Here is a 20592-nt window from a genome sequence, read left to right on the forward strand (position 1 = left end):
TTCTGCACATTCAAAAATGGAATGTTTTTGAGTCACATTTCACACTGATACAACAAAACACTTAAATAAACAATTGGAATTATATGGACAATAAGCTTTAAAAATACAGTTAATATTAATTGAATGTATAATTTCTCTGCCCTTCTTTTTATTTTTTTAAAATAAAAACCAATAAAAATTATTTATTATGATTATTTTCATTTTGAATTTTTAACTCTCAGTTGCTGCATGCAACAGCTGTTTTTAATACTAAAAAGAAGATCTAAGATAGCCTTACTCAAGACATCATCTACTTTTGTCAATTTAAGACCTATAGCTGCACTTGCTCAAAAAGAATCCTAGAATGCATTTTTTTGATGTTGTTTTTCCATGTACAACTTTTGAGTACCTTATTATTATTTATTAATTATTTATTATGCTTTAAAATGTGACTTTCTAAAAGGGTTTTTTCCCACTGTCACTGAAGGCAAATATTTAAATTTACTTTCCTTTAAGTAATTTGAAAATGAAGCTCAAATTCAGCAAAGTAGTGTAAATAATAGGTAAAACCATACATGAAAAAGACATACATTCTTTTTACAGGATAATATATCTTATATAACACTGGATTCCATCAAAGAGGAATCTGTAGGAAAAAAAAATCACATTTACTAAAATGAAACACTTCTATATTTGCTAAGTAACATTATTAAGTTATACAGGTTACAGTAACATGGTTGTCAATTTGATTTATTTGTGCATAAAATAGAGAATGGGAGCTATTTTGCTGCTGTTCACAATAAGTAACATTATTATCTTATGTCTGAATAATTGATGATACATATTATTGTGTAAAAGTTTGCATTTTCAAAAATGCTCTGTAAAATTGTCCATATATTTTGTATAAGCTGTTTACATGACTGAAAATGTGTATGAATGTAGGCAGAGCACTAATAAATATAAGAGCCTGGCTATGTGCTCTAATAACTTCAGGCAATGTATTCCTGTCAGATTAACAACAATAAACATGGAAATTTTGGAAGATTTTGGCTCAGAACAACACAAATTCCTGTAATACGTATTTATTCTATGGAACACAGGAACAATAAGGGAACTAGATGTATCTGAGCTGCTTGGTGTTTGCCACCGACATCAATGGGAACAGGATGAAGCTTAGGATTTCCCACTATTAAAACTGACCTGGCAAGATGAGATTCACTACTTCTACAGCCCTGAAGAGCCAGGGGGTCTCTAGGAAGAGCTCCCAAAGATACTGAAGACCTGGGAAAGAAGGTGGGGAGAGGAGTGGGAGGGGTGAGGACTAGGCATGTGCTAAGCCTCTCTCAGCCCTCAAGAGGGTTTAGACCCTAAAATATGCAGGCATGAACACCATGCTCTGTCCATCTCGTCTGGAGGAACTGATTCTATCCAGACAGTATCATCCTCTTCCTTGCCGCTTCCTTACAGAGAAGAAATAAATTCCGAAGAGTTACCACTCAGTTGTCAGATAAGGTTTAAGTGAAACCTATGGGCAGACATTGATGTCATCAGGCAGCTTTCTACAGCTTTTTAAAAAAAAAAAATAATTTTGTTTTACCAAAATATTTTCTTTTCATCTTGGCAAAACTACCATATAAAGACCATAAATATTAGTGCATGGGTAATTAAATAATAACAAAATAATAATATAATAATAATGAAATAATATAATGAAAGTATATGTACAGAGGGGAAATGTGATGGAAACAGATTCAAGGTTGTGATGGACATTCTGTGCAGGTATTCATGGTTCCTGTACTGTTGATAGGGAGTGTGCCTGTGTGATGAAGATTAGCTGAATGAACTTCTGATTTCCTTGCTTTTGCGTTCATATGTGTGTAACAATACCACTTCACAATTATTTTTTTGCATAGAGCAAAAAACATAACAAAATAACGAATCAGTCAACTAACCATCTTTTTCTTTAGTCTGCCATTTTCATATCACTTTCGAAATGCTACTCTTTATATGTAATTATCTTCAGCTCATAAAAAAGAAAAAATGTTAATTTTCTTACCAAGTAAGGAGTATTTCCAATTAATATTTGACAAGAGTTCAAAAGGTCAATATTCTTTGTTCACAGTGAGAGCAAACTGTAATAAGGTCCTTCTGCTTTTGGCAATAGTGTAAGCAGCATAACAAACTTCAGTTTCTTTGTGCCTCACTTTGGCAAGTTATAATGGAAGAAACTAATTGATAATCTTGTTTTAATTGAGAGTTTTAATTCATCATTGGCTGAAAACTGATGTTTTGCACAAAAAGTAGGTTCAATTACTTTCTTAAAATTCATTAAGTGATAGAAAGATTGTCCTAATTTACTGATGTACATGGGAAAAAAAATTCCTAACTTACTAATGTATGTAAAATTAAGCAGCTTGATTATTGACTGCATCAAAGAATTAGGAGAAACATGTTTTGAGAACATTCAATATTAACAGTAATCTAAAGAGCTGCTAATCTTCTGTCAAAATCTTCTTTTCTGGAGGTTGAATGGTAATTTTTTTTGTTCTAAGTTCTTCTTAGTGTTGCTTTCACAGTAACTATTGAAGTGTTTTAATACACAGATAAATCAGTATGTTTGAGAATTGCTCATATATTGTATGTGTTTATGATGCCAAAGAAGGGCTCTATAGGCTTTCTCTCTTTCTCCACCTCACTTTTCTATAAAATTAGATGCTTTTTTACAGAGCTAATACACCACTATGCTTTTGCCTTGCTGTATTCTGATTACAAGAGAAGAGCTTTAGATGAACTGTTCACCAGAGCTGGGAATTTATTTGCAGACTTTCCAATCTGAATTTGATTGTCAGTTATTAAAGCATAAATAGCCATTGTATATACCAAACCTGCATTCATTTTGTAGGAAATAATGTTGCAATACTGCAGTAATGCAAGACCTCCTAGGAGGGGATTTCTGCACTGGCCCAAGGGAAAAGAAATGCCTGCAGCCGAGTCCTGCTCATGTCTCCTGTGTTCTTTAGTTTGATAACCAAATTCTGATTTTGAGCATGTCTTTCTGTACTGTTTGGGAGCTGACAGTGATTAGTCTGTCCATCCTGTCTCATCTCTCTGAGTCATCAGGATTTACTCGCTCTCCTTTGTCCTTTGTCTCCCAGCCTGAGTGTCCTGAGAAGCTTCACATAGGTGCATTTATATACTCATTAATAAAGTTTCAGTTTAAAAAAAAAAAATTCAGTATAGTTTCAGTTGAAAAATATTTCCTAAGACCAGGGTCAGGAAGTACAACAATGCATTAAAGAGTGCCTGGATTAAAGGAGAAAATTAGCGGAGAAAAGAACTAGGTTTTGGTTGGGTTTTGTTTGTTTGTTTTTTTTTAATTTTTTTTTTTTTAAAGGCCTAATGCATCATGAATAATATATGAACTCATGGATCCCTTGCATTTTGAAAAAAACACCAACAGGCAAATCCTAACAACTGTAAACCAAGCAAGCAAGCAAAACCAAATCAATTAATATTCTGGTCATTTATGTATTTATTTTAATATTTAAGATATGACTTTCTATACCACTTTCAATTTTATGCTTCATTCTCCTATAAGCTGGTACAAATCAAACGAAGAAAGTAGAATCCAATAAATAAGAAGATAACTAATAAAGCATTATGCAAAAGTATAAAAGAGGTTATAGAGTATCAATAGACAAGGACTTCTTTCTTTCCAATAGATAAAGACAGCCTGTCTTTGCCATATACATAACATCTGTCTATTATGGAAAAGTTATTATTCATGAAGTTAAAATAATTTCTTCTAATTGGACAGATTAGAGTGACTTTTATAGCTGGCAGTTGCCTTCTGTAGAAAAGAACATCTGTAGGCTTCTGAGCATATTAAAAAAAAATTACTTCATTGTTTGCTTCTTTGCACTGAAGAAAATATTTCAGAACTGTTCTTCCAAGAAATTAAATTTCAGGGAGAGGTGAGGTACCCAGCACTACGTAGAATTACACTCACTGCAGAACACAAATGTGTCACACAAATAATTCTGTATGCATGCGATATTACTTATGGGAAAACAACAGTTTAAATTTATGAGCTAATTAATCATTCAAATATACACAATGAAAAAGAGACCAGTCTGCAACACCAGTATTCCATTGGTAATAAAATACAGATTCAGTAGTAAAGAATTCTTAAAAAGCATATGTTAAGCATAACGTCATTTTATTGATGTAGGTCATGAAAAATGTCTCTTTTGTGTGAGAAACTCGTTTTACCTATTAGCTTCAGATTATTTTCTTTAAACTGCAGCACTTGATTCTAAGGTATGAAGGGAAAATATTGCTTGCCAATGACTGTTTAACACTGTATTAGAAGCTGAAGAAAACAGACTGTAATTGAGGACTCATAATCTTGTGTCCTAGAAGTTTTAGTACTAATGATTGAAAAATGTGTTACGGAATAAAAAAATAGGTAGAAAATTGCTTCCACAAAGGATACAGTCAGCTTCAAATGTAGTCAGTTAGCAGAAAACCTGCAGGTACTCAATATGCCTCTGGTATCCAATTTCCAGGTTTGGGTGTTTTTGGGTTGTTTTTTTTTTTTTTGGTAGATTAGCAGTCTCATTTTTCTACTTTGAAATAAAAAATCTCCTTTACTGTTTTGTGAATGGTCCATAATAGATCGTGAAACTGGTTACATGGGACATATAATGAAGCAGACTGTAAAATAAATGCTGTAAAATACAGAAAGATAACAAAAAAAAAGAGAAACATCATTTATTAAACTTTTGTTTTATATATATGTAATTTATTTAAAAATATAATTGGTTAAAGTGGGAGCTAAAATATTGGGCCGAGTAAAAAGAATAGATTTACTGTCTCTTTTAAAGGATATGATTGGATCTCACTAATCTTACGTTTGTATGAATCTAGATTAACTGACCTAAAGTCAGTTAATATATACTTGTGAAAAAAGTAGTGAAAATCAGATTATAACCTCAGTGTAATTACCACAGTAATACTGGGAGACCAGATCTAATTGAAATGACAGAATAGTTATTAGTCTTTGAGACTGCCCTACGTAAAGTTCATGACTGCTGTAAAGATGAATGTGTGAAATTATTTTTATAAATAAGTTATATTGCTATCAACATGATGTTTTAAGTTCTTTTCAAGATAATTTGTCTCTTAAAGTTTAATCACACTTGTGGCAGTGATCTTTAGATTATTTATACATTGAATTTCTGACATTTCTGTACTTGCAAAGCCAAAAAGATAACTTTACAATTGTGCTTTATTCGCAGCATCTGGCGAGGACCAAATATAAACTGCACAGACAGTTCAGGCTATACTGCTTTACATCATGCAGCTTTAAACGGACACAAGTAAGTGCCTCACCTTTAGTTTTTATGTAGAATGGTATTTAACTGCGTAACTTAAAAATATGTAGCATAGCACTGAGATTTTCACAGAAAGGTGACAAACCCTGTCTTACTAAAATAATCTTATTTTCCATGGGATGTATTAATATAAGAATTTTTGACACTGTCATCGATATCAGCATGTAGTAATAAAAAATGGGAAATGCGGTTTAGAAGTTATTGATTCTAAACTGGTTCTTCCAAATTCTTGCTTGATTTTGAATAAATTTATTATTGTTATTGCTAGTGGTGGCTCTAGTACTTTTTAGCTGGTGGGAAATTACAGCAGAAAATTTAGTAGTAACTTGTGTGTGTGTATGTACAAATGTATAGTGCATTGAATGTTTAAGAAAACTATTGTGGAACAAAACAGTATAGATTAATCATTATCAAAGTAAAAGTAGCATGATAAGAATATTTAGTAGTTATACACTTGAAAGCAGACAAAAAAGGCTATGGGACCTTGTATCTTTTCCCTCTCTGCTGTCCATCCAAGTTACCACATGCGTGTCTCAACAAGCTTGGGGAAAGCCGGCAAAATCCCCACTGAGGCGTACTGCACGGGCATACCAGGGCAGGTGAACTCTTTAAGGCATTGACATGTCAGGAAAAAACTGGAAACTTGCTACGTATTTTGTTATTACACCTTGTAATTTGTTCTGTGTTACCTCTGTTATTACTTGTTGCCCCTTGCTACGTTACCTGCATTGTATTATGCTGCCAACTCCATGTTGTTATTAAGGCAGAACACGAAAGAAAGCTTTTAATGAGGTCTAAGTTCTAGTGGGATGGACCCCACTGTAACCAGTGTAAGAGCTGCCCCACTTAATGCAGTCCAGCTATCTTGTTTGTAAACTGATGGTGTTAACACTGTCTGGATTTTCACTAAGGAAAATTTTGACATAAGGCTTTGGGTTATTCCTCTGTGGGAGATAAGGAACTGAAAACCAACTGAAACTGAGAGTGATTTGCACTAACTTTAATGTGATTTTGGACTGTCCATAAGATAACATATGAATCCATAATAATTATATGTTTAGTTTACTCGTTTAGCAATTTTTGCATTCTTCCTTGGAAAAATTAAAACTTTAGGATGTATCTTTAATTGTGTTCTAGAAACCTGCGTATTTTCTTTAGACCAGATCAATCTTTTGGTGAATATAGGATATTCTGTTTCTGAATAAATAAATGAAGTTAAAATACTGTTAAACCTGATATTGTGCATTTTCCAAAATTTCAGTTCTGTAGCAAGATTCAGAATCATCCATTAATATATTTTTCCTCCATGGAATTAGGTCTAAGTCCTTAATATGGTCTAATAAACTCAGCCTTTTTTTAAAAAGGGAGAAAATCACATTTCTCTTGTTTATAGTTTATGGTTTGTTTCTTGTGCCATTGCACATTCTGACTGACAAATGCCCAAGCCTTAGCTTGCAAAGATTACTGGTTTTAAATAGACGAAAACTGTTTTTAGTATGTTTGACACTGACTATAAACCAATAGTTACCCAGCAAAGTAAAAATATTGCTGTATAAACGCTGAATCTATCAGAGATTTCAAGTGAATCCTAGCAATATAAACTATAAAATCCCAAAACATACAAAAGCCAAATAGCATTTTCAGAGACAGTGTTGGCCAAACTTCTGCTGAAGTCAGAGAGAACTTCAAGATGTGGAGTTATGTACAGCAGCAGATAAAACTGCAGCTTTTGTAAAGGTCATAATGGCCACTGGCTGCTATGACCCCTTACCCTCACAGTAGGGTAAGTAGCAGTTACTGACATTACATTTATAGCTTGTTATAGTAAAGTAAACTGAAATACATCATGAGTTATTTCATTAAAATCATGATGGTTCAGGACCTGCTATCCAAGCCGTCATACTGATCCTGCTACAATGGTAGCACTGTCAGCAAGAGAATTGGACAGACACCTGGTGGTTGTAATTTCGTTAGTCACCACAAATAACAAATAAATAGCTTTACACTCTGTTTCAGATTTGAAACTTGATATTCAAAATCAATATTGGGTTGACACGAGAGCCTTCCCACTTAGGAGAAGTTCTTGTCCTTTGAAAACTTTTGGGGTTTTAATTTTTCACACTTTACATTAGGATGAACTTGAGAGATTTCAAAGTTTTTCAGGAAAAGTGAGAACATAAGACTTAATGACCCAACCAATACTTTGTGGCTGGGACACTTGTTGGACGCCAGTGTTCAAGTTTCTGCTTGATCATTGTATGTGATGAATTCCCTCCTCCTTGGTTGTTCTGGGATAGTTCTCTTTCCTTTTGAAACTGTTCTGCTTTATATAAGTAATTAAATCATATCTGGGGCAGGGACTTGAATCTCAGTCTCCCTAAGTAATTTTACTTAGCCCAGTAATGTTACTGGGCTAAGGACTCTCATTCTTCTCCTCTCTGAAATTTATTTCTACAAAATGAAAAAGTTCTGACAGAGCACTAAAAAAGACTTACCCTAGAGAAGTGTGATGGTTCAGGGCATTCTTGAAGAATTAAGGAGACCTAGGTTCTATTTTGTAGTTTGAATCTTGCAACAGACTCTTCCCAATAGTTGTTGTATATCATTATCTATAGATTTCACTTGTGGAAGGGTTTTTGGCTGTTTTTCACCCACATATTTCAATTTCTGTTTCCTTTGATTTTTGTCCCTTTCAAACTACTCTGTTATCTCTAGCCTTCATTAGACCATCTACTGCAAGACCATTATGACATGAGAAGTCTCTCAAACCTTATTTGTACTAAAAAGATTCTGTAGCAGAGCTGCTCTTTCTTGGTTGTTTTCATGTTATTTGACCTTGTCAGGAGTAAGTAAAATCCAGCTTAAAGTCTCCCTCAAAGCTTAGATGTGATGACCCCAGTATCTCTATGATTTCTTCTGGAGACAATTGGGAGTTTCTTTTCACTCTTACTTGCCACATTTTCCTCTCAATAGGCGATTAAATAAGGTTCCATCAAGGTCGGGAGAACAATTGCCTTGGGATTTACCTGCTGTCTTAATTTGTAGTCAAGGCCTTTGTTTATAGTCATAACATAGGTTGCACCGAGCTTCTTCCACCACCCCCTCCATTTTTTGAGCAAAATTGGTAAGAGACAGTGTTTCCATATTCAGCAAAAATGTGCATAGAACTGCCAACACTGGATCATAGATGCTATTAACTTAATAACTAATGAGGCCTGACTGTGTCAAACTGTGAGAAGACAAATAGAGAGATAAAACAGAAGTTATTTACTTCTTGACATACTTGATAACCAATGATCATACCACACAGCTGATTTTTAAGTTTAACCTTTGAAGTTAAGTACAGGAGACTGCTTAAAAATCAGGGATGCAATATACCAGCTTATACTAATCTTTCATTTAATGTATGATAAGCCACACTGAAAATACTGAAAGGAATATAATAAGAATTAAAATAATAAAAATCACTTTTTTCCTCACTGCTCTCAGGAAGCTGGGTGTGGGAAATGAAAATAGAAGCAGTCATTCCACAGAAGATAGTATATATCTAACTAGATCATCATTACATTGTTTCCTCCAAAAGAACTCTTTGAGATAATGCCTTAAAGAAGAAAACCTGTTACTTTTAAAACTTACTGCAAGAACCATGTCCATAAAGCTACCCTCTGGTCTCCCTGCCTCCAGAACTCAGCAATGATGGGGATAGGAATACTTCTCTGCCTTTAGTGCCTGGAAGGTTTGTCTTGAGGGACATGCACGTGGCCTTGACTGGCAAAATCTAAAAATGATTCCATGGCCATCCTGTTGAAAGAAACAGATTCAGAGAACTGATGATAATATTGTTGATGAGTATTCATAAGAAGTAAGAATCTTTACAATGAATAACATTTTGGCTATGTTTTACTAGCTATTTCATTCTTAGAAATGATTGGTCTTCATTTTTGTAGCAGCTTCACTTGAAATACAGGAATTTTTTCTATTATTCAGGGTAAAAATTTTGGTAATATATATGTTCATGTAAAAACTTAATAAAATAAGCTTCCTGTAAATTTTTAGATTTACTTCCTGTTTTCCAGGGATATAGTTCTCAAATTACTTCAATATGAAGCATCAACTAATGTGGCAGATAATAAAGGTTATTTTCCTATTCACTTGGCTGCTTGGAGAGGAGATGTAGACATTGTGAAGATTCTCATCCATCATGGGCCATCACACTCCAGAGTGAATGAACAGGTGAAGTGATAAAAAATATTTGTGTACATCATCAGAAAAGAGCAGCACATATTCTTTAGGTCTGGCAAATTTATAGCTAAATTAAAAAAAAAAAAATCTGTTTTCCATTGTTTCAGTAATTTCTTCTCCAAGACTGATAAAATCTTCCAATATAAGCATACCAGATATCTTCTGGATGGACACTGACCTAAAGGATATTAGATTTAAAAAGTATGAAAAAACCTTCTGCTTGTTTCTGAAAGATCTTATGAAGACATACTCTAACTATGCATCTTACATATATTGGTGTAAATTTGCATAAATTCTGTGTCTTTTTAACTTTATTAGGTATTAAATTCCTGAAAAACTGTGAGATAAAATTAATATTCTTGGTATATTTTGAGTGTACTGTGAATGAACTGATATGCAGAGATAAATGACAAACCAGATGGACTGCATGTATGCATGTGCAGCAGAAAGGACACATAAATACTAGCAAAAAATGATAAGAGTATTACAGTGGGTAAGGGCAGGATAAATACGTTGCATTCTGTTGTCAAACGTACGGCACACCTTCTGTTTTCATTCTGTATATTCTTATATGGTCCATTTGTAGGGTTAGTATTTAGAAATAGAAAGAAGGCAATTAAAATCTGACACCATCTATAGTCAGCTGAACTGCTTGAAGACTGGAAGTAGGCTGTGAAGTATGAGTAGTAACCATAAGCTATTGAATTTGCCAGGGTAATCAGGAAGTTATTGGAATGTAAAGGTGGGAGTCAGCTCCAGATTCAGATCTAAATTTTAGTGTCTACATTGCCTGTATATGCACTGTTTTATTCCACAGCGGTCTAGTTAGTGTAATAACAGGAGCCAACAGGGTTATTCAGGTGACCAAAAGTAAGGCAGGATTCATTTGCCCAAACGCAGAAATCCCGTACCTTCTAAGGCCCTGCAGTAACTGAGACATCTGCGTGGGCCTGAAGGTATGACAGAGGATGCTCAGAATTTCCATGTCTTTGTGGAGTGGCTGAGGGACTCCAGATAGGGTACCCTACAGCACCTCAAATTGAACACATGAACTGCACTCTCAGTGTCTACGTTAGTGTGGCGGGAAGGCAAACTGTGAGAAAATAAGAAATGTTAGACCTAAATTGCAAACACTTAACCAGTGTGAGATGCCATTCCTTGAATAATCTATTTGATATTTGAGGTTACACACTTAGCCATTGGAATCCATACAGTAACTATGATACAAATATCAAGTATTAGTGCAAGAAATATAGGAAAATAAAGTAATAAAATATGCTCATGTGACAGTCTTCTGGGAAATCCTATAATACCCTGGCTCATCCAAGAAAAAGTACAAAACCCCAAACTTGTCATTCTGTGGTTTGAGTTGCAGATTAGGAGTTTCTCCGAGTTTCTCATTCTCATCAGCTGTTGCGTGTAGAATGAGACCAGTTGAATTGTAGGATTACCTTTTGTCAAGGAGAAGGTTTTTTTCGGTTTTATTTCTGCAACAAAATTAAAAAGCAACTTTCTGATTGCATGTTATCCATTTGCTTTAAGAGATTCCTTGTACTCTACTGACAGAAAACTGGAAGCTATGCAGGAACTTCAGAGAGAGGTATAGTGAAAAAGGTATTTCAGTATGATGAGAAAGAGAAATGTAAATTCAAACCTACTTCTTCCCAATCCCACATATACAACGAAACTTCTAGAATATTCTCAAGCTTGATTAGGTGTGCTGTCCAGTCTCTCTGGTTTGATCGCTGGAGCAAATAAGCAGGGATGCATCTGATTCTATACCCCACTGACTCAAAAAAGGTCTCATCATTAGATCTCCTGCTGTTTATGTGTTTTACCCAAAAGCTTTGTAATGGAAAATGTGTGAGCAATCCTCACAAGAAGCATTGGACCTTAAGTCTCTTAAGGGAGTCTTGATCATATTAAACTTTGAAGTTAAACTCATACATACACAGTTCTTCTGACCTTGTAAATGCCCTGGTGTTCCACTCTAGACAGTGGCCAGCTTTAGTAGGTGGAACTTTAGTAGGACTACTTTTCTGGCACTGACTTTCCCGTGCTAATTAGCAGTCTACACAGGAGAATATTATCCATATCATGGAATGAGGGAAATGCCATGTTGATATAAAGCCATCTCCACCCACATATCCTCAAATAACACCAGAGTGGCATCCTCACCCTAATACCTATTGTACATTCTTATGAGTCTGTAGGTTTCTGAGGCTTTTGCTTATTTGCTGATAGGCTGTATAAGGCAGGTGGCTCCTCATAGCTTCTCTCAGATCAGAGCTGAAGCTACAGCTTAGAAGAAAACCTGGGCTATTTTTCTTCCTTCTTTTTTCTTCTGAGAGTTGGCGAGAAGGATAGCCATTTTTCCTGACACTTTTTCACCACAGCAAATAATATACTCAAGTCAGACTTGTTTTCCTGGGGTTTTTTTGGTAAGGATCACATTAAGAATGTATGTGCTTTCAGTTTAAGAAAATAATTTTGTTCATTATTTAAAAATTGTTGCAACTAATTTGTAACACATCTTTGCTTTTCATCTATTTTATTAAAATTCTACGTAAAAGAAATGCTTCTAAAAACTTAAGTGAAAGTAATGAACACAACAAAGTAAATGAGAAGCTCATGATGCATAAAGGTATATTACATGAATTAATGGATTTAATATGGTATACTGTAAATTAATGGAACTGCATTCTACACATTTACAATGCAGATATGATCATAGGATCATATCCAGCCATATCCAGCATCTAAAGCTCTGAATGCCCCCTACTGTTCCCATTACATAAAATTGAAAAAAACCAATACAGAGGCAAACAGTTAAATGACAATTATTTTATGGGGCTGGTGGAATGTAGACCGGCAACTCTACACACAGAAAATGGTTACAACATAACAATTATGTAAGAATAATTCTATCAATGTTTAATACAGGTGTCTTAGTTGACATGCATGATATATGTTTTAAATTACAAAATATGGTGAAATTACAAAACATGTAAGTGTTTAAACTTCATTGATGAAGACTTGAAAATATGTAAATTATAAATAGAATAAAGATCAAGTAGGTAGTATGAGATCAAGATTTGTTAGTAAATTAATACCAAATATAATGAAAAGGTGTGCTGTTAACAGTCAGACTACTTACATGTTTGTTTATGTAAAGACATCTGGATAGCACAAACATTTATTATGGCAACTCATCATAAAATTACATAATTGATAAGAAATCCTAATCTATGAAAAAATTATAATAAATAACAGCCACACATAGGTCAATATGTAGTGTTTGGTATTAGTGCAGGAAATCACATGCAAAAAAGGTGAATGACATCAGGAATAAATATCAAGTTCAAAATATATTTTTAATATATATTGATAGAATATGAATAGTAAAACATTTACAGGAAAAAATGTGAATACTTCTGAAATTTCTCGTTGATGTTGTTCTATGTTTTGTGATTCTGCCTGTTTTTCTTTATGCACATAGCACTTTTTCCTTACATTTATGTATTTAATGTACCGTAGAATTTTTCTGTGCATCAAATTTTAATTGTCATAAAAAACACTCATATTTCCTTAATGTCGTTTGACACTTCCTCTGAAATGAGAAGGAAAACAGTTCAGGTTGCGTTCATAGTATGGAAATACCTAACATCTAACATATTTACTGTCTACCCCAAATCATCAAAATGAAGCACATTTTGATATCTTCTCAGTGACATGCTTCTCTCAGTGACACCTCAGGGACTTCCAGAAGTACAATTCAGTTCCAAAGTAGCCTGCAAAAACAATTATTTTCATGTTCTGCATTTGATATTCCCCCCCTCCCCTTAAATTAGAGACTACATGTGGATCAATTTCTGAATTTCCGTTCCAACTCTTATTATACCCTTTTTAGAAGAAAAAAATGTGCTGATGATCTTTTTGATTTGAGCCAATTGCAGCAATAAATTTGAAGAAAACATGTATTCAAAGTAGTCAATCAAATTACAGAATTACTTTTTTATTTTGTTTCCACATAAGTAAAGGTGAATTTCAATGGGAATTCAGTAGGTTTGATTTTGATTTACAGTGGGTAATTTGCAGCAGAATTTTTCCCAATAACTTTTAGAAAAAATGTCTTTTTGAAAAAATATTGCTATCTAAATCCAAATATTATCTAAATTATGGGACAATGGCATCTTTATTTGTCATCATATTGTTCTGATATGATAAAGATATTCATTAGAACATGTTCATAGAATTATAGAATCATAGAATCATAGAACGGTTTGGGTCAGAAGAGACCTTCAAAGATCATCTAGTCCAACCCCCTTGTCATGGATAGGGACATCTTTTACTAGATCAGGTTGCTCAAAGTCCTGTCCAACCTGACTTCGAACACTTCCAATGATGGAGCATCCAGAACTTCTCTGGGCAACCTGTTCCAAAGTCTCACCACCCTCATCATAAAAAATTTCTTCCTTATATCCAATCTAAATCTACCTCTTCCAGTTTAAAACCATTGCCCCTTGTCCTGTCACTACAGGCCCTCATGAAAAGTCTCTCCCCATCTTTCTTACAAGCCCCCTTGTTGGGGGGGGGGCTTTCAATATTGAAAGGCTGCAAAAGGTCTCCCCGGAACCCTCCCCTTTCCATTCCAGGCTGAACAACCCCAACTTTCTCAGTTGTTCTTCATAACAGAGGTGTTCCAGACCCCTGATCATTTTTAATGGCCCTCCTCTGGACCTGCTCTAACAGGTCCATGTCTGTCTTGTGCTGGGGACCCCAGAACTGGATGCAGTACTGCAGATGGGGTCTCACCAGAGCAGAGTAGAGGGGGAGAATCACCTCCCTCAACCTGCTGGCCACGCTTCTTTTGATGCAGCCCAGGATATGATTGGCTTTCTCGGCTGCAAGCGCACATTGCCAGCTCGTATCCAATTTTTCATCCACCTGTATCCCCAAGTCCTGCTCTGCAGGGCTGCTCTTAATCAGTTCATCCCCCAGTCTGTACTGGTATCAGGGATTGCCCCGACCCAGGTGCAGGACCTTGCACTTGGCCTTGTTGAACTTCATGAGGTTCACACAGGCCCACTTCTCAAGCCTGTCAATGTGCTTCTGGATGGCATCCCTTCCCTCTAGTGTATCTACTGCACCACTCAACTTGGTGTCATCCACAAACTTGCTGAGGGTGCCCTCAATCCCACTATGTCATTGATGATGATATTAAATAGTATTGGTCCCAGTACAGACCCTTGAGGGACACCACTCGGTACTGGAATGTTCATTAGGGATTAGAATACAGAGGCTTAAACTGCACTGAGAAGGAAAAAAGTAGAAATGGAGCAGGGTAGCATGCAGTAAAGAAAAAATTCAATCAGGAATGGTAGGTCTTAAAAAAACCCCAGCAAAGTTAGAGAAACACATCCAGTGATACAATATACAGCTTCTTTTAAATACCTAATAGGTATGAACTCTGAGGTTTCTACATTTTTGAATGCAAGCAAAGTTGTGAATAATTTTTCGTCTGTGTACAATTACAGTTGTAGCAGAACAAAAAAGGAAAATATTTAGTCTTGTCTTAAATGCTTTGATTTTTAAATCAGTTTTGAAAATATATCTGGAAATACTAGGGATGCCTAAATTCTAATGCTTGGTTTTGTGTTTAAGAGAGTATTTGATAAGGAAATTTATGGGCTTTTTATTTCTTTCATGACTTTCAAACTAGACAGGTTCATTGATGACGTGTGATAAGAAGGAGGATATCATTAGCTATTTTTCCACATAAACTGTAAAAATCTGTGTACCATGTAAAAACCTATTCCCTTCCTCAAAAAGAATGGACAATGAAGTCACAATATTGTTCCCAAGAGCTCTCCTCATTCTTGGCTGTGTTTAGAGTTTCTGTTGTAACATTGTTCAGCCTTTGCCCTAGACATCCAAGAAAGCACTTTAATTCCCACTGTAATTAAGTATAGTGACATGCTACTTGCTGAACAATCAGGCAAACTTCCTTACTTTTTCAGAATGATTAACATATTGGTGGAACTTCTCAGGAAAGTGCCTTCCTGTTTTAATAGATGAAGTAAGACCATCTGGAGATCATTCCTTTCTCTGTCTTGGATATATTGTCTTGTTCAGTTACTTGACATTGGGATTATGTGACAAAGAAATGGCTCAGTGATATAGGAAGTCTCCCTTTCCAAGTTCATCATAAAAATGCTTAGATAATAGAAGAGTTGAGCATTCTTTGGAAAGGTCTGTAAAATCACTACTTGATAGTTTTTATTGCTTGTACAGTACTTGCATGGACTTTAGGAGCTTTAAACTACCCAACTATGCAGTAGAAGTCCTAAATATACCCACTGTTTAATAGTGTCTTTACAAGGACCTATATAATATTCATAAGAGCCATTCAATCTCTTCATATTTCCTGTACCTCTTCACTATCAGACTGCCAACCTACAATAATTGTCTCTATAACATATTTGCTAATCTGTCCTCTAATGAATAGACCTTAATAGATGGTCTAGATTTTGCAGTGGCATGCGTTCTCAGTAGCTAAATGACATAGTACAGCCTGCAGTACTGACCAGATGCAATGCTGTGAAGGCACAATTCAGTTTGCAGCAACGGAAGTCTGAGTTCTGGCGGTATGTGGAAAAGAACAGACTCAGAGAGTGGTTAGAAAATGTCAGAGCCATGCCCATAAAGAGACCCATGTAACAAATGATGAAGAAGAAAATAACAAAAGGTTAAAAGCTGAATCGTAAGATGCCTTCCTTATTTCTGAAAGAGGTCCATTGGGCCATGTGAATAACTACTTGTTTAAAATATTATTAATTAGGAATATTAGGGACTTCTCTTTTATACTAGTTTTGCATAATTTCTGAAAGCATTCTAGTCTGTTTCTTCAGCACTAGATGCATTATTTAGCCCTTGGATATCAGATTTGGAGATCTAATCACACAATGGTAACTTGCATGCAGACATTTGTATTTTCATAGCAGGTTAACTGCTCACGGCAATGAGTGTTAGCACATAAACTTTCTGTACTCCAGAAGCAACTGTTTATATTTGGGACTGAAAATGTAGGCAATAGTACTAAATTATTACTAATTTCTTAAAGAATAAATTTTCATGTCTTTCAAATATTTCTTTGAAATAATAAGCTGTTTTAGAGATATGAGGACAAACAGTACCTTAAAATCAATAGAGTAACACCTCGGTTAGCTTTGTCCGCACAAAAGACAAGTCAGAAGTAACAGCATTTTGGGGATCAAGGATATCACATAACTTCAACTCTTAAAATATCATCATATGTTGCGGTTTTTTTTATTCTTACTGTATGTCTTCTATAAACAAATGCCTTAAGGAGGAAGCTTGTAACGCTGACTGAGACATCCATGTCCATCTTTCCATGAGGGGAAAGAAGAGAAAGATAATGTTTCTTCCAGTCTCCAGGAAATACACTGTTATAGCCTCCTCTGTCTTAGGGGTCTCTCTGGGAATGCTGAACCAACTGTGTCTGTCTGTAGGCATTCCGTCCTTTCCTAAATTTGAAGATGGCAGACTCTGTCAAAACCTACTTAAAAACTCTGTCCTCTCTCCTCAGTAAAACCTCTTGCTTCCAAGGTGATTTATTTTATGTAAGTAGTACTAAATTGTCAAAGTGGATAAACTTAGAGGGCAGTTAAACAAGTTGTAATTCTCTCTCTGAAAGTTAAAAATCGTTATGTCTTTTATACCTGAATTCAGTTGGTTAATTTACATTTTAAAGAGGGAAGGATGTTGTATTATTAAGTTTTAATTACGTAGTACCTCTCAGCTCTGATAACACAATATATACAATGCCTGTTCTGACTACATATGTGTAGGTAATTTAATTATCATGTTTATCCAGGTTGGTTTCTTCTATTTTATTTCAGTGATACCTAGTTCCTTTTAATTTTGAATCAGTTTCATTTGTCAATAACTGAAATGTAGCTTTAATTTGGCAAATGCAAAGAACAAACCATACAAAAATGTTAAACAATGTTCATTTGAAAATAATAACATTTTGTTCAGATTTACAGATGCTTTTATGCACCATGCTGTTTTAAAATACACTTTTCTGTAAATATGCCCTTGCATGAAGATTCGGTTGGATATTCTTTATTTAGAGGGAACAAATTTCAGTTTGCTGCACAGCAGCAGTGTTTTGGACTGGTTGGTCTCTATGTGTCTATATCTGTGGCTGAAATTTTGGCCAGTCACCATGTTTTGAGAAAAAGGCCATAGCCAATTTAATTTTTATGTCTCTCTGAAAATTTAATCAGAATACTTATAAACTACAATATTAGACTATTGGCACAAGACTCCAGATACTTTATATATTATCCAGAAATGCTTGAAAAAAATTCAAGCATAAGCAGATACTGGATAGATAGATATATCTGTTTGATAATTGTATAGTAAACGTGTATTTTGCTATTTACCTCACGGATGTGGATATAGTTATACATCTAATTTCTTTGTGTAACTATTTCCATTGGATATGTAAATACAGTAACTGTAGGCACAAATTACCATAATTGGCCATTTTATGTGCAATTATCTGATTTTCATACTTAATTGTGGTAATTGTACACAAAATTAGACTGCAATTGCCTGTTCATCTAAGCAGTTCTGTCCATGAAATATTGAAAATCTAAAAATAAATTCTAATAAACTATGCTTGTTATTTGTGGGTATACCACTGTACATAAAAAAATTGCTTTGCCCAGTCCTGGATAAAGGATACATTAGAAGTCACTAGAGCACAAAAAGCATATCACAGGTAGTTGATAGATCACTGCAGCCATGTAGTATTGTGATAGTACATATTTTAACCTGAATTTATGGTCTATGTAATAGAGAAAGACCACGTGATGGTCTGAACAATGCACGATGATTCAAATACTTATTAGTCATCAAGTCATGTCTGCCAATGGAAAATTCTCACTTTCTACCTGGCTCTTCCTACTTTCCAGCTTCTGTCTTGCAGTTTAGCAGGAAACACATTCCAGTCTCTGGGATCTTGTGTGGTGTTGCAGACACCTGAAGAGTTTATCGGCAACATTAATTTATCTGAATGTATTGATCTGTCTCTTCCGTCTCCCAGGTTCATCTGAGTTGTTTTAAATTACAAGATGAGATGAAAATGACAACAATGTTTTTAAAACCACAAACCTAAGATTTAAGTTCTTGATTATAGAATTAGAAACACTGTTACCAAAAAGGAAAAAAAAAGCTTTCCCCGTTTCCATCTTTCTAGATATTACTGTGCAACATGGATTTTCTTATCCTAGCTAGCTTTTGAGTAAGAGGCCAAAGCCTCATTTCTCTGATTCTCTCACCCTTTCTGTCTTTCAAAAGACACATCTTCTTTTCTATTTTCAGTTCTCTGTCCCCAGAACTTTCTTCAGTTGTTTCCTTGAGAAATACAGCCTATGGATTCAGATTTATCTCTTCTCCTTTCTTTAGAATTATATTTCTACCCTTCTCTAGTATCTTTTCTGAATTTACAGTAACTTTTTATTTCTTTATATGACACATTAGCTTATTGGCTTTCTACTTTTACAACATTTTCAAAACTCACAAAATTCTATAAATCATATATCAGAAGAGGCATTCAATGTACATACTTTAAAAATTTATAGTCTAGTCTATTTTAAGGTTTCATAGAGACTACATAAGATATAGTAGTAACATAGATGGCATATAGAATTCAGAGAGCTCTGTAAATTATTTCCTTCCTCTCTGCCTGAAGTTATTTGTCTGTTTGGGTTTGCAAGTATACAGGCAGAACTGGAAGAAAACAATTAAAGAAGATACTGCTTATTCTCAGTTTTTATTTATTATTAAGATTATTAAATAGTGTTTGGGGAAAGACTTGGGGGGCATTGCTTTATAAAGCAAAAACTTATTTAATCCACAGCATACAAATACTCATATGCCTTAAAATGCACACGTACATCTCCCTGGAGCCCTGGAAAGACTAGCTACTTATGTGATATGATAAGTCTTTCTAATACCTACAGTTGCTATTTTGCCTTCTTCCAAGCTTTGATTGTTGTCTTGATAGTAACTTTTATAGTGATATATGAAACTAGCCTTGTGCCTGATACATTTTCATTACACAGTTTGTAATTTCACTACTCTAATAACAAACTGCTATGATTTAAAACCAGTTATACTGAGAAGAGAGACTTAAGGTAAATGTCAGAGTATTTCTAAGAGAAGGACTCAACTATGATTTCAGAAACAGTTGAATCAAGAAGGGTTTCATATTTCGGCATATCATGAGCAACAAGTTTTTTTGGGGCATGTTGTTAAAAATGGATTTGGAACAATGTGGATACACAGGGACCTGATCTGCTTGAGAGCCACAAAGCTGAAGTATTAATGTATTATTAGTAAAATTTTAGTGGAGTCATTCTGAAGCATTTAACATATATTACCATACATTATATTGTAAGCCCTGCCTGTGTAGTGATCTCATGGAGGGAGTTTATAGAAGCAGAGCAGTTCTATTATGTGATTAAACATGCATTTCTGAAGCTTTGGGGTTTTTTTTTACAGAACAATGAAAATGAAACAGCACTGCATTGTGCGGCTCAATATGGTCATTCAGAAGTAGTTGCTGTTCTGTTAGAAGAGCTAACAGACCCTACAATAAGGAACAACAAACTAGAAACACCTCTGGATCTGGCAGCACTTTATGGACGTCTGCGTGTTGTAAAAATGATCATCAAAGCATATCCAAACCTGATGAACTGTAATACAAGAAAACACACTCCTTTGCATCTTGCTGCACGTAATGGCCACAAAGCTGTTGTACAGGTGCTTCTGGAGGCTGGAATGGATGTCAGCTGCCAAGTTAGTGTGTAATTTCTTTCTTCCCTTCTTCCTTTCCTCCTTTCTTCCTTTCTTTCCTTACTTTCTTTTATCATTAGAATAT

General features: G+C 34.9%; 1 protein-coding gene across 1 annotated transcript in view; it reads left to right on the forward strand.

Annotated features, from left to right (window-relative positions):
• Positions 1-20592, forward strand: part of ANKS1B (ankyrin repeat and sterile alpha motif domain containing 1B) — a 450276-nt gene that overhangs the window by 49307 nt on the left and 380377 nt on the right. Inside the window, 3 exon segments of the mRNA XM_009321298.1 lie at positions 5280-5360; positions 9452-9608; positions 20214-20510. Of these exon segments, the coding sequence (XP_009319573.1) occupies positions 5280-5360; positions 9452-9608; positions 20214-20510 (535 nt within the window).

This window comes from Pygoscelis adeliae, unplaced genomic scaffold, assembly GCF_000699105.1.
Source record: "Pygoscelis adeliae isolate BGI_AS28 unplaced genomic scaffold, ASM69910v1 Scaffold232, whole genome shotgun sequence".
NCBI lineage: Eukaryota > Metazoa > Chordata > Aves > Sphenisciformes > Spheniscidae > Pygoscelis > Pygoscelis adeliae.